The sequence below is a fragment of the Anarrhichthys ocellatus genome, unplaced genomic scaffold (genome assembly GCF_004355925.1).
Source record: "Anarrhichthys ocellatus isolate YVR2014 unplaced genomic scaffold, GSC_Weel_1.0 scaffold7, whole genome shotgun sequence".
NCBI lineage: Eukaryota > Metazoa > Chordata > Actinopteri > Perciformes > Anarhichadidae > Anarrhichthys > Anarrhichthys ocellatus.
Genome location: NW_022280037.1, coordinates 541,629 through 556,497, shown reverse-complemented (window position 1 = coordinate 556,497; position 14,869 = coordinate 541,629). Strand labels below are relative to the sequence as shown.

Sequence of the window (14,869 nt, the reverse complement as noted above, 5' to 3'; positions counted from 1 at the left end):
ATATATATATATATATACACACATATATATATACACATATATACATATATATACATATATATATACATATATATACATATATATACACACACATATTGTCTGAAAAGTGGAATTTATTTCCATTGTAAGTCTGGTCTTTGTCTCTATGAAAGGAAAGGTCTATTGAACCCCATTGACTCCGTTACAGCACTATTTATTAGAGTTCAAAATGTCAGTGTCTACCCAAAAGACACTGTATCACAACTATATTTGATCATAGAACTGCTTTTATCCTGGCATCTCAGAGGTTGCAGTTTGTCACAAACGTAACATAATGCAAAGTTATGTAACGCAACGTGAAAGCCAACACTAGTGATTTACATTGACATTGTGATTTACAATCCCACAATCACGAGCTTCATTAAGCTGGGGGAAAAAAAAAAAACTGAAAACACTGACATCGGTCGTTGGTTTTGGGTTCAGACGAACCAGGACGCCTTACCTTATTTCATTAGGCTCAGTGCTGGACTGCTGAGCACCCACTAGATCCTGTGGTAGCAGGCAGCCCTTTGCCGTGCTCCATGACAACCTCTGAAGCTCATGAAGGATGACTGCTCCACATGCTTCAAGGTCCTCGTCATTCAAGCCCGCTCCACGGTTACAAAGGCTGTCCAATATATAGAGAGCAGTCAGCTATTGCCATGGAGCCCCGGGCTCAGGCGGGTCAGGAGCACATGGAGTACATCCAGCAGCTGCTAACACTTCACACACGCAGTATACAAGCATGATCATACACACCAATGCACATGCACACTTGCTCACATAATATCACAGCAAGACTAAACATTAGACTGAGGGTCGTGACACGAGATGGCCACTCTCTTCACGAGTGGAGATTTTGTTGACATCATTTACAGCACTCGTGTTTGCATAGAAGGGGATAAGTGTAAACTGGGTTTAAAAAGGAAAGAGGAGCTTTCATTTCCCAGACATTTATCCGTACTTTACGACAAGAACTCCAATTATGGTAAATTAATCATGCTATGAAATATAAAAAGGCTTATGAAAAATAAGCCCAGTCTAATGAAACACATTCTCCATCCTCCATCTCCCTGACTTCCAATAACAATTCAATGGGGCGGTTACTATAACAATCCCATGCGTTTGAAAACCTCTCAGAAATAAAGACGTGTGCATGTTGGTGATGACACTTCATCTAAAGTGAGAGCCCTTGGCAGACGGATAATGTTTTCCCCGTCTGCACAAACCACTCCATGGCCGTCAAATAAATACACACAGCATTCCGTTTGGGGGGGGGGGGGGGGGGGGGGATAAGATTGTAGAAGTCGAAGTCGGAGGAAAGACAGGAAGGGTGTACCTGATAATTCTATTGAGTTGTCTTCCATCAATCGAAGAATCCGCGTACACACTGGTCCGTTCGCCGTGGAGTCGTCCTTCGATGTTGTCGAGCAGATTAAAGAATCCTTCCTGGCGGAGACTAAATACAGATTACCCATTAACGTGGTGAGAAGAAATACAAATGGAGGCCAAGTGATCGATTATCCTGCTATTTGTAGGTTAAAGGGAGAAAAATAAAAGAGGATTCACTTTGATCTGAAAGTCAGTGATGCGTTTTTCCAGGCAATTTCCTTGAGGGACAGTACTCAAGGACTGCTGGAGGAATCTGATCATTAGTACCTCATCATGGTACCTCCACATAACAGGACTTTTCAAAGCACGCCGATGATGCCACATGTAGCGACAGGTTGTGTGAGCTTGTAGAACTAGCTGCCGGCTGTTAAAGTAGAACTTTAAATAAGCTTTTATCAGTTAACTTCATCATAAATATGTAATATTATTATACAAAATAATGAAAATATTAATATTACTACCACCACCATCTCACATTAAAAGGGGAAAAAAAAAGTTCCAAAAAAAAGGGGCCTCAAAATGACTTCTTTTGGTTAGAGATTTACACTTTAATCTGGTCCTGTGTGAGGCTGCAAAATATTGGGAATTCATCTCTTTCTTGCGCATTAAGCTCTGGGTGGCCTTCATTCAATTCTCCCATGAAACCCCAAGCCGAGAGATCCTGAGCCCCCCTACATAAAAGGGGCCAAAAAGAATTTATGACAATCTGTAATGGGCTCCTGGGTTAGGGGTCAGCAAACAATTGCTCCCTCTTTTTTGCAGGTTGTTTCCTGGTAACATCCTGATTAAGCTGGCAGCTTGAATAATATCCATGACATTCTGTAGTGTGCAATCCGTCTGTGCTAAGTCCTCTTCAGTGAGGCTGAAGTAGCATAGGCAAAAGCTCCATCTTTTTTTTTTTCTCTCTCTCTCTCTCTCTCTCTCTCCCTTATCATCAGCATGGGCATTGAAATATTCATCTTTCTTTTTTCCACTTTATTTATCAACGCTCTTCAAAAAGAGACCTTTAGAGAGGGAGAAAGTGAATTAGTTTGTTTTTTCTGCAAAACCTCTCTCTCTCTCTCTCTCATTGTATTGTCGCCAGCTTTCATGTCAAGGTCCCCAACCTCACTTTAGATGCTGCCGTTGTCCACGCGTCGACATCATCAGGGGCGCATTGTTAGCTAGGAGGCAGAGGTCAGCCTCGCTGCAGCGATATTGGTCTGCAGCGTACAGTACGGGCTCCGCTGTGATTTATCACACGGAATGGTCTCATTGTTGAGTGATTGGTGTCAGAAAGATCTCCCCTTGCTGGCACAGACGGCAAATATATCACAAAGGAATGGAAAAATGTGCCACAAGTAAGAACACTTTGAGTGCAGTGGTACATTTGGGATATGTCCCACCACACTGTGAGCACGCAGTTTACAAAAGTACTGTGTGGCAATGTGCAATAACTTCACAGAGACGAGATAAACCCAGAGAAACCTACTGAGAAATCTTTGTAAAACAAAGAAATTAAAAGTAATGCCCTAATGACATTGCAGAACGTTTAAATCATTTTAAAGCCTATATAGCTTACGTTCCATCTCTCGACTTGAACTGGATTTTTTTGTGTGGCGTTCTTGCCACCAATGAGGCAGAACCATCCTGCAGTTCAGGGACGACATATTTGAGAGCAGGACACAGTGGGACCATTATGATGAGTCTGGAAGAAAAGACCTGGAGGATATTTCAGTCATGTACCCTCACTCACCCCAGCCATGCTGGAGGAGAAATATAATGGGATAATCTAATGAATTGCCAAGGCTTGTTTTTCCTGACTGTGAGCTGAATGGAGGGAGCGAAATAAACTCTAACCTTAAGAGAGAGCGAGGGAGAAAGAGAGGGAGAGGACAGAGCCTGGATGCTCTCTGAGCTTTACATCAAAGCCTCTGGTTTTCTCCTCATACACAGAAGCCCTTCGTGTTAACAATGAAAGCTGCAGCCCCCACCATCGTCTCCCCGGTGGAGGCTAACTGCAGCTCCTCTTGAGGTCACACTATGAACAGTATAGCAGACCACACAGAAACACATGTCACCAACATGCTAAACTTGCAGGGGAGAAAATAAAATCCAACTTTTGAACATGTCTTTACAACACACTCGAAAAATGCTCAGAAATATTGTGTTTGCTTTGAATAGCATTATTGTGAGCATATGTGCAAGTGGGTACTTCATCGAACAAATAAAATGTTGAATGGTAAACAAGCATAATGTACATAATCCAAGGACAGGAACAACAGGAAAAAAGGGACTGTCCCTGAGAATATGGTAAAGGTGAATATGCATAACAAAAATACTGTGTATTGTAGGGCAATTGAAGAAGCTCTGGGCGCAAACATTCACACAGGATTTTCTGTGGCTCTAACCCCATCCAAAATTATCCTTCAACTCAGAGGCCATCATCACGCTAAGGATGTGTGGCTGTAAGTGCTGTCCACATGCCCACCCTCCAGAACACTCTATGGTGCCACAAATTTCCTCCTCCACTGGGGACTTCCTGAGGTCTCTCAAGCAGAAAATTGCTCTGTTACAGCATTATCTTGGATTATGGCAATATTGTTGGTGACAGGTCCTGAGCTCTCCCTATAAGATGCATCACTGCCACCACCACAGCCGCCGCTGAGCCCCATAGAGCATGGCGGCATGGACCGTGACTCCCACAATCCCCTCTGTCAGCCTCTGATGTGATGGTGGCAAGGACTGTGCGGTGTCTTCACCTGCTCCTATCACTAACAGCCCTCTGTGGTTCAGCGTGGCTGTGCAGAACATTCTCCTTTCCCAGCTTGCTTAGCCTTAAATCTTAGGGGGGTGAGAAAGAAACACTGACTGTGTTTGTGCGCCTTTTAGGAAGTGTGCTGCCATAAAGCAATTTGTTAGTGTTTTTCTTCCACATCCACTTCCAGACAATGTACAGACGTCACACATACCGTACCTTTCCAATGTCCCCACTGGAGCTGAGGATTCACAGTTTAACTGTGGTGTGTTCTTGAACCCGTCGGAGTGGAGGGATGATTCAGGGCTGCGCCTATTGTGATCATCGCTCCCTCCAGAAGTGACTTTCCTCTCAGGTGCCACACCCTCAGGCGGATCCTCTTCCAGCTCAGATTGTGTCAGCGAAATGGACAGGTCACTAACACTGCTCTCCGACAACTGCACATCGGAGCTCGGTGTGCTGACGCTCCCGCGTATACCTGAATGTTAACACATGAAATATTTAAGTCAAGGCGGTAAAAAGATACTACGAGGTAATAAGCGAGCGGATAGCATTGCAAACCTGTTATATCCTGAGCTTCTTTTCCCAAAGTGGTTTGAGGCATGAAATGGCTGCGACCTCGCTCTCCGTCTTCCATTACGGCTGGCTGATGAGCCACCTCTCGGGAGTCAGTGTGTTCTGCAGGGGAATCGTCAGCCTTCATGAGTCTACTGCTGCTGGGAGACGGACTCTTCTCAGGCCGCGTCAAGGTCACCAGAGGTGAAGGTTCTTGTTCATCATCACTTCCGAAAGGCGCTTTGCCAGCTGCGCCTGTTAAGGCACAAATGGACGGAACAGATGGGAGCGCCGCCATCGTTCTTTCATGTTTGTCACTCAAATTACAGCCGTCGGGGGAATCGTTTGAGCCTGAAATGTCATCTGATAAATGTGCTCGGTTGCTGGCAGCATCCTCTCCGCCAACTCTGAAGTCCTTCAAAAGGCCACTTGGTAGACGTTCGCGGGAGTGCAAGCTGCGATTGGGTGAACGATGCAATGCTTGGTGTGAGTGTACACTTGTGGTGCCAGCTTCAGCGTCAGACCCTCCGGAGGTCTGGCGGCCCATAAAAATTACCGCTGGTGGTTGTTTAAAATCCCTAGCTGGGTTAGAGAGGGAGCTGTCCTGGTGCTGTATAGACACAGCTTCATCCTGCAAATATAGGAGAAGAAAAAAAATAAATAAATAAAAATCGATGAAATATATACATTTTTTGGCAACACAATTCCAATTACATTGTAAAAATAATATTTGTAAATAAATACAATTTTCGAAGACATCAAATTTCTTGCTTAGGTTGAATAAGCCTATTTTGAAAGATATTCGAGTATGTTAACATCCACTTTACGGATTTGAATAAGTATCTTATTTGGGCCAAGGTCAGAATTCTTTTCACAACATCTTTCAGAAGAATGTCTCAGGATCAATGTTTTAACTTTTCATGTTATTAGAAATCCTTTAGACAAGTTTTGATTCATGTCTGCAATGTCACCAAGGGGGTGGGGGTGGGGGGGGGGAGTGAAGCAAAAAAAAGCCTCCCTCCAAACGTAATAACAAAAAGCATGGCTTCTGTTTCTTTTCTGATAAGCGTCTTAAATACCAAACAGTTAGCTGCTTAATAACATTCCCTGTAAACCATGCAGCCTTGCCCAGCAGATCCACAAAGTAGGTAAAAAAAAAAAGAAAAAGAAAAAAGAGGAAAAGTTAATTTCTTGGCTGAGTGATTCCATCGGTAGCTGCAGGGCAAAGTAGAAAGTGTTTCACTAAAGTAGCAATTGATTCTTCTATCAATCTGCGGCACGCGTGTGCTCTTCCAAGGAATGTATTAAATATGAAAATCATATCCCGTTATCATCTGTCTCCAGCTTTCAGCCCGGTAAGCTTCCCTTAATGAATGCTGCAGCCTGAGGGACATGCACACTGCCAGCCAATGGCTTGTATGCATAATGGAGTGACGGTACCATTTTGCTCATTACAATATCGACAGGCTGACGGGGGTTTTTGCACACAGTTACAAGTGACTGCTCTAGACGGCATGCTCCAAGTTATTATGAGATGTCTTAGACATTTCATCTAAAAGAGCTTTAACTGCTTTAAGTGAAGGGAGAAAGCAGCTATGGACTTGAACTACATCGCTTGTACAGATGCACCAGCTAGGATTAGACACCTGTGCTACTGCAGATACACAGTTTAAATGTAGACTCCTCTACAGATTTACCAGGCATAATGTCTACTTGCCTTTGTTATTCTGAACCTGAAAACATAGCTTGATAGAACTGAGATTTGCATAAACATTTAAAAAAAGAAAAGAAGGTTCCAACAATTTAAAAAAAGCAAGTGCTACATAAGAAAGTATGTGTAAAAACACACAGGCGCATAAACACAGTACACGTGTAAAGTACATGATGTACAAATATGCTACTTCTAAACCTGAATGCTATTCAACTATTACCATACTAATAGTTTATGTCGCAGATATTTGCATTACCGTTGCTGCATCAAGCCCTTTCCCTATATTCTTCTTTGCTTCCATAAATCTGGCAATCTTTTTGAAAACGTCAGCCTGTAAGAGATGTAAAGACAGAATGATACGGAGATAAGAGTAAGATAAGAGCAGAAAAGTGACAGGAGGATGATAGACATAACATTTAACTGACGGTGTGACAGGCAAACCCCACTCTTCGTGCAAACACTAGGAATCGTCTGTTAAAACGCTGCGATAGTGTTGTAGAATATTATCTGCATGTGGTGTGAAAGCAGAGGTGACAGCATCGAGCATCAGTCAATCGCAGCGGGGTTTTTCCCAAGCGAGTGTCCTCTGTGTGGCTGCTGACACCCTTTAACATTTATCTGACCGGCCACAGACTAACTTACTGCCTTAATCCCAACTCCAATTAAAAAAAGCTAATGGCCATTTGAAGGGCACTTGGATTAGCTCAAACATGCCAGACCTTTTCATCAGAACAATGGCAGTTTACAGAAGCAGACCATTTAAAAAAAGGCCGCTTTCATGAATTCTCATTTGCCCACTCTTGTTTTTAAATGTTAACCAATACTAAGAAAGATTACACTGAAATTGTCATAAATGTATGCACCTAGCTTCACTTTACTCCCTGTCCATTTGAGGAATTTATGGTTTTCAACGCACCGAAAACATTTCGACAACAAAATTCAGGGTGACTTTAGACAATGGAAACAACGAGCAACAGGACCACCAAAATAACAACAGACATGTAGGACTCATAAAGCATCAAGAGGAAATAAACCAACTGCTTGAGGGGAGAGAATGACTAAACCTCTGGAGCACTTCAGAGTCTCTATATTGGGCAATTAACTCAGCGAGTCATAATTAGCCAATTTTGTTAATTTGATATTAAGCTGTCAAGCACTGTCGTTGAGTTTTAAGTGATAATCTGACTCGCTCATTGTTTTCCCCCTCGTTCATTTGCTTGTCGTGATAAATTGCACAGTTTGAGTGTTTACTGTTGTCACATCAAGCAATTGCAAGCAACTATTACTACTCTGTGTTAAATTACAGCACGGCATTAAGGCAAATGTGCATCCAACACATGCTATAATAATTAATATACATTCCTTACATAATTCTATTTTATTGTGGGTCTGTGAGTTTATTGTTCTTATTCTAAAGTCATGGTGTATTGTGTACAAATGTTTTTTTTAAACACACAGTATTCCAAAAATTAATAAACAATTAAATGCAATAAAATATTTTAGAGAAAAGTAAAATTTTGGAAAACTGTATAAACCTTGTAGGCAGGGTGTTTGAGAAAAACTATTCCACTGAACAAATAAAATGTGTGTGTGTGTGTGTGTTATACCTTTTGTTGTTGCAGGGGACAATGGTCAGGACTATATTCCTTCATGCTAATTTCTATGCACTCCACATCTCTCAGAAGCTCAAGGTTTCTCATTTTTGCTCGCGCTCCCCTGTCACAGATTTCCTTGAGATAACTGCGCAGTTTGGAACGCTTTATCTGTGAGCTGAAGGCAGTGGAGAACTATTATTCAAAAGAAATATTATCTAGGAACATTGTCAAAAAATAAGAGCTAGACTTTTCAGAGGAAAAAGGTTAAGCACAATACGTTTTAAATTTAAATCTTATTCTCAATTCTCCTATCAGCTGTTTCGACCCAGCACATTATTATTTATGAGAATCAATTTACGATGAAAACAGGCTGTTCAGCTTACATCCAAAAGGTGCAATGTGCTTGTAACACTCTCTCGCTCTCTCTCTCACACACACACACACACACACACACACACTCACACACACACACACACACACACACACACACACACACACACACAACTGTGGTGATATTGTTTATAACAATTCAGATGAACACAAATGCCAGTGCCTACTCCAAATAAAAATACAAAACTGACTATGCATCTATACAGAATATACTGTATGTATACCCATTAAACATACGTATAAATTGTAAATTTGCAAAACAAATACCTATAGGGATCTCTACTTAAATGTCTCATAAATCAAAGTTATAGCTTAATATGAAAGTCAAATCATAAGAACAAGGTATGGTAAGTCAGGGTATAAGAACGATATATGTATTGATATACAGTAAATCTGTATAACTTACATTCTATTATCGGATCTGGAGTAAGCAAACAGTTCCCTCTCCAGCTCCAGCCTCCGTTTCTCCCTGCACACACAAGTCAGGGGAACTGTCACCCGTGGTTTGCTTGGCTAATTAATGGATAATTAGCAGCAATATTAACGGTACTTACCTATGTAACGTTACTTGTTAACAATTTGTAATGCATATGCTAATGTTGACATGCAAATACGCTATGTTACATAATATCAGCTAACAGTGCATGCGTATGTTATTGTTGATACACTGTACGAATTAGCTAATGCTAACTCCATACAAACAAGCGCGAGCATTAGTTTCGGGGTAACTTGGCTAATATGTGGATGTGGATATGTGGATGTTTCACGGTTCATGTCAGGTTAGCTTTTCATTCATCTGCATGCAAGAACAGCCGCAGCAGTACTGCTGTTAGCTAGAGAAAGCGCCCAAAGTAAATAGACTACCGTGACTTCGCTGGTTAGCTAAGTAGCTAGCCTGCTCCCTCCTTGTGGGAAGCGGCAGGAGGAGGCTACCGGGCGGTAGAGATCAGAACTCGAGTCCGCGGTCTCTACCAAGCCACGTCCCGTCAACGAAAAAGAGGGAAAGCTCACCTGTTATGCATGATTTGTTGGATCGATGTTATCTTCTCATAATACTTGTCATCGCTGCGAGCCATGTTTGCCATTTTCGTCCGCTTTGGCGCTACTCCAGAGCCGAGACGAGGGAGAGGAGGTGGAGGAAGTCGGCCGGTGTTTACATTGGTTACCATGAGCACCACTTCCCAGAAGTCCCTGCTGATTAAAAACAGAGAACACGTGGTGCGAGTACGGGCGGGAGCCCCCTCGTTACTTCCGTTTTAAAAGTTATTTGTACATGGTAGAGCTATGCTGTTTACGACAAAAAAAAGTGGTTAAAAAAAAAAAAATGTTTCGGGTAAGAAAAACTAGTATTTTTTCCAACAACTCTTACAAATATTTACTGAAACAGCCCTTTCAGAAAGTGTAAAACTAGATATAAGTTTCAACGGTCCTTTATACGTATACGGTTAATGTGTTTTTGTTACCAAGGTTAATTCGAATTAATTGTAAATGATGCCACCAGGATTAAATGGGACCGTATACTTCAGAAAACCCCACCGTTTGCTTCCAAAAAATGTCTGCAACATTCGAGCTAAATACCAGCCATTAAAAGGCCGTCTTCATCTTCATTTGACAAGCTTCCCCCTCTCTATCAGATACAGATTGATGTCTCATTTACCCAGATGGATGCCATATCATCCCCTGATCTTGTCTTGCATTATCAAAGTTCACCACTGACAGTTCTCATAATGTCATGTTTTAACTGCAGCAGTGTGTCACTTTGTCAAAGGGACAACACAACACATCCTTGCTGGGATTCTGAAATTGACAGCCCCCTCCAAATGCACACCCTAATCAAGCAATTTCCCCAATTCCAGTCCCATCAAATTGCTCTTTAGCTGTTGAACTGGGGAGTTTTGTTGTCCTTTTCTAATGCTAATAGGTCCCATTCAGCATCTCTCTATGAGGCTATTTGTTGTGAAATAAATCCCCTTGTTTGCCTCCTGCATGTATAATTGATATTGTCGCCAGGCTTTTTGTTTGTGCTGTGGTGAGCTGAAAGGCGGTCCTTTTTGGAGGTGATGAAGAAAATGGGGCTTGCAACATTGCCGTTCCAGCTGAGCTCAGCTGAGGGTTGATGCCAGTGATCAACCTTTGTTGAATGTCATACCGTGCATTCGTGATCATATTCAGCAGATTACGGTTCACAACATAGATGACATTCACAACCACCGTTTTACTCACGATGCTCTCCCTTACTTTTGTGTATCCGGCAGAAAACTCATCAAGATGCACTGGCACCATGGGTGAGATTGCATCTAAAATAAAGACACTCCAATTAAGGTACATTCGAAAATGGTGAGTATGATGTCAGTCACTTTGCATAGATAAATGCACAGAAAAAAGCTCATAAATGATCCTCTCTCCTCTTCCACAATGTGTTCTTATCCGTTTCCTGAACAGCATTCATTTGAACTTTACAGTGAGTTATCTACAGTAGAGCTCCTTCTTAGTTCCAAAAACACAGACAGCCCAAAAAGGCACAAAACAATAACAGTTTTGATGATAGAGTACGTATAGCCTTTACAAGTGTTTATCAGTAAAAAAAGAAGAAGGTGCCGCGCATACATTTTTCCAAATCTTCCTGCATGAATGGCTGCACTGAAAATATTATTTTTCCCATTTGTAGTTTTCTACAGTGTTTCTGCCTGCTGCTCCTCTGAAGACATACAATGTGTATGGCCATTGATACGCCCTAACAGAGGTCACAATTTGCATGAGAATTAACAGCTAGTAAATTAAATTGATATTCAGTGCACATCTCCGTTGAATCCTTCAGACCTTTGTTCCCCTGCCTGGCAGAGCCCATGTTCAGCCCCTAGCTAGTCAGAAACATCTGTGCAGTTAATAATTTGATAAACAGCTTACACAAATGCTAAATTATCTCCCCTCCCTTTTTTCTTCCTCCCCTTGTGTGAGACTTGGAACAGTTGGCTCACCTCTCTGTGGTGTTGGGTTTATCTGTCTTTTGTGGCTGTTTCTTCCACAGCTCTGGTTTTCGTGGCTCTCCCTTCGCTCCTTTCACTATCACTTAGATACCGGAGCAGTATTTGCTGTTAATGCAAATCCTCAATTCTCATCTATGACGAAAGAAGGTGTAGGAGTTTAAAAATCAGTCAGAACGTTAGTTATTCATTTATAGTTTTTGTCTGGATAGCATTTACAAAAAAATGTTAAAAAGATCGGTGACATTTATCAACACGTTGGCTGCACATTTCAACATTTACAATCCCATTGTGTTTCCATCGAGTTGAAACCTATTGTTTAACCAGAACTCGGGTGACTCCCTGTGAAATTGCAAATTAAGGTCTGACATTTTATTATTTTTCTTTCCCAGAGAGCATTCTACATCAGAGTGCAAAAGCTTTCAAGTTCCATGTGTTAATTCAATGGTCACTTGTTTCTATAATTGGCTGATACCCCCAGCGAGAGAGAGTTGACCGGGCTTTTATAATCGTTTCAAAAAGTAGGCACTTGTAGTTGGCACAGGTATCGGTATTTTCACAAAGTTGTATTAAAAAGATGAAATGTGTCCAGATGATGATATTAGTAGCATCTGTTCAGAACCAGGTCTGATTTCAATTTTGCAAAATATCACAGTGTGCATACACGCATGTGCCGGCATACGGTTTTATTTGTATGTCTATGTTTTTCTGAGTGCATTTTTGTCCAAGAGAGGACAGCAATTAGTTAAGTGCTATCAAGTGGATGAAAAGCTGCAACAAATCCCCTTTATAATTTCATGGAAAAGAAAGCTTAGGAAATAGAACGGGGTGGAGGGGAACTAGTTTCCAATGCTTGCCTTTTCATTTGCAGGAAATCGAACACCAAGTGGCTGTGCTAAACTGTGTAAAGACGTGTTGTTTCTTTAAACTGTTTTTTGTAGATGTTGTCTCTTCCTCCGGTAAGGATGAGTGAGGAAGATCAGATTCAGCATGAAGCTGCACTTGTTGTTTATTTGAATAAACATCAAGGCCGTCTCGAGTGCCGTCTGAGAGCACAGTGCGTCAGTGTGGTTCTGAACAAAGACTGCCAGGTCTACTGACAGTGGCTTGTTGTTAGCACACGCACGCCTTGTGATGTCGTAGTTTGCAGAGTGGATTCGTTCTCTATTTTCTTACATTTCTTCATTCTTTCCTTTTGGACATCTGCCCGCTAGTCTCATCCAGACGTTTTTCCAATCATTTTCACATGCATTGCGGTCCGCGGGCACATCCTGTCAGTGGGCGAGAGAGACGGGAAGGAGAGGATCATCTCTCAGTTTGACAAGTCTGTGAGCCTGGAGTTTGACTGACAGCTGATAGCAGGGGCGGTGTGGTACACAGCGGCGAATAAGGGCAGCGGCGTGTGTGGTTGTTGTCAGATGATGAGATTCATGTGGGCTGGGCCGCTCGGGTCAGGCGTCTGACAGCCGGGGCTTAGTGTTTGCTCCAGTAGTGGGCCTGGTTGTTTACAACGATCCCTGGTCTTGTTAAGACTGTGCCCTTCCACCTCCATGTTTACCAACTCAGGCTCAGTGGCCCGGCTGTCAGGCAGCAGGTGACTTGCACTGACGTCAACCTATTGCTGAAGAAGAAGGTGGATCGTGTTGACTTTTTTTATCTCACTCTGAATCAGTATCCTGTGTGTTCAGCCCCCCCCCCAAAAAGAGCCAATCCGGTCCTGGATGGCCCATTTGACCCCCTTCTCCAGCAGAGGCCCACAGGGCACATGTCACATCCACATTAAGGCATTAGGGAATGCTTTATTTGTTTGCGCTCAGGGTATCCTCTCCTGTCTCTTCCGTGGGTCACACTCTGTTGTCACTGCCACTGCATATCATTGCCCTTATGTGGGCTTAGTGTTCCAGGTCAAATTATCCGTCGATTTGAACTGAAATTGGGAATGGCAGAGGCGAGGATCAGCCCGGGCCCAGGCCCTGTCCTCTGTATTAAGCCATCAGTGTTGTAAGGCGAGCTCATATAATGAACCCTGTCACCACTACCACCGCACCAATATCCCCCACAACACAGCGTGCATATTGATTGCAGATTGTGAGTGCGAGAACACGTGTGCATGTATGTAATGTATGTATGTGTGCGTGCTCGCGCAAGCTCACCTTTTTTTTTCTGGCAAGGAGCAAGGGAATCATGTTACTCTACGACTGATTAGAAAGCTCATGCATAGGAAATCACGACAGAGACACTGCTCCCCATCTGCCCGCAGTGCAGGTGAAAACAATTTACACATCGGCAGGCTAATGGACACATTCATAGGGAGCACAGACAGAGGGGAAAGAGGGATCAAGGGGGAGAGGGAGAGGAAAACGGAGAGAGAAAAGGAGAGGGCTTGTAATGGGCCCAGGCCGATGCAGGCCAGTGGCCCTGCTCACGCGGCCAAGCCAGATAGCAGCGTATCAGATAACACATAATCACCGGGGTCAGGGACTAATGAATGCGGTCGTGGCCCACCAGAGCAGGCTTTTGCCCGTGCTAAAGACACTTGTAAACAATTCGGCTGGGTGAAACATGGCAATAATATGTTGATTCAGCAGGTAATGAGGTTCTCCCTGAATCAATACCCCCGGCTAACCCTGCTCCCAGGTGGGCCAGTGAAGAGCAGAGAGCCAGGTTGGTGAGCGCACACCTCTGCCGATGACCTTTCCACGGCGGTAAGGACACGAGGCAGTCTGAAGAGGACTATTCTCGTATTGCACAAGGCGCTGAGTGTCAGAACTTTCATTCGCAGCAAGCAAATGAACAGGCAGGCGCTGCATGCTAATGAGTGGCAGGCTATTTTCCACCTTTTTTATCTGCACATTATGCTCTTGACTTTGGAGAAGGTGGGAATTAGGTTGGACCTCAGTGTCAGGCTGCCTGATGGCTCCGCTCAGGAAAAAACTGGTAATTGAAGCCGATGGCTGCCGCGGAGGAGGTCTGAATTTGGAAATAAACAGTTTCAAGCACTGCACGTCATTTCTAGAGAGATGACAGGGGGAATGGAAATGAGCTGTCTGGATCTAATGTGCTTTCGCAGCAGGGAAAAAAAGGGGGCCATCTTTCAGACAACAATTCCACTCATTAGGACTTCAGTGGTGCCGTAATGACGAGAGACCAAGTTGCTAAATTCAGAGAGGGCAATTAGGAAATGTTGGCACCCAGACAAACCAAGTAAACAAGGACACATGGTTCTGAATTCTACATATACTGTGGCTTGACATGCCGAGATGCATCTATTATACAAGGAAAAGCAATAAATAGACTCTTGCTGCAATCACAATTTAGTTATTATTGCTTGTTTATTAGAAATAGACCAGTTAATCCCCCTCTCACTGCTAAAGTAGGTTGTTCATGTTTGATTCCACGCTTATACCACAGATCAAAAGCCTGTGTTTCAGTTTGTATTCAGGTTTGAATTTAATAAAGCATCTGGATTTATACATTGTGTTTGGTT

The 14,869-nt window shown here is 42.9% G+C and overlaps 1 protein-coding gene across 4 annotated transcripts in view; it reads right to left on the bottom strand.

Annotated features, from left to right (window-relative positions):
• Positions 1-9,592, bottom strand: part of kiz (kizuna centrosomal protein) — a 37,544-nt gene extending 27,952 nt beyond the window's left edge. Inside the window, exons 1-8 of one of the 4 annotated variants that reach the window (XM_031847148.1) lie at positions 9,410-9,592; positions 8,805-8,867; positions 8,021-8,183; positions 6,670-6,744; positions 4,709-5,333; positions 4,367-4,625; positions 1,358-1,477; positions 482-646 (exon numbers count right to left, since the gene is read on the bottom strand). In XM_031847148.1, coding sequence (XP_031703008.1) covers positions 482-646; positions 1,358-1,477; positions 4,367-4,625; positions 4,709-5,333; positions 6,670-6,744; positions 8,021-8,183; positions 8,805-8,867; positions 9,410-9,567 — 1,628 coding nt within the window. In that variant the 5' untranslated portion in view covers positions 9,568-9,592. The other 3 variants (XM_031847149.1, XM_031847150.1, XM_031847151.1) reach the window with 3 other exon arrangements.
• Positions 9,593-14,869: the final 5,277 nt, after the last annotated feature.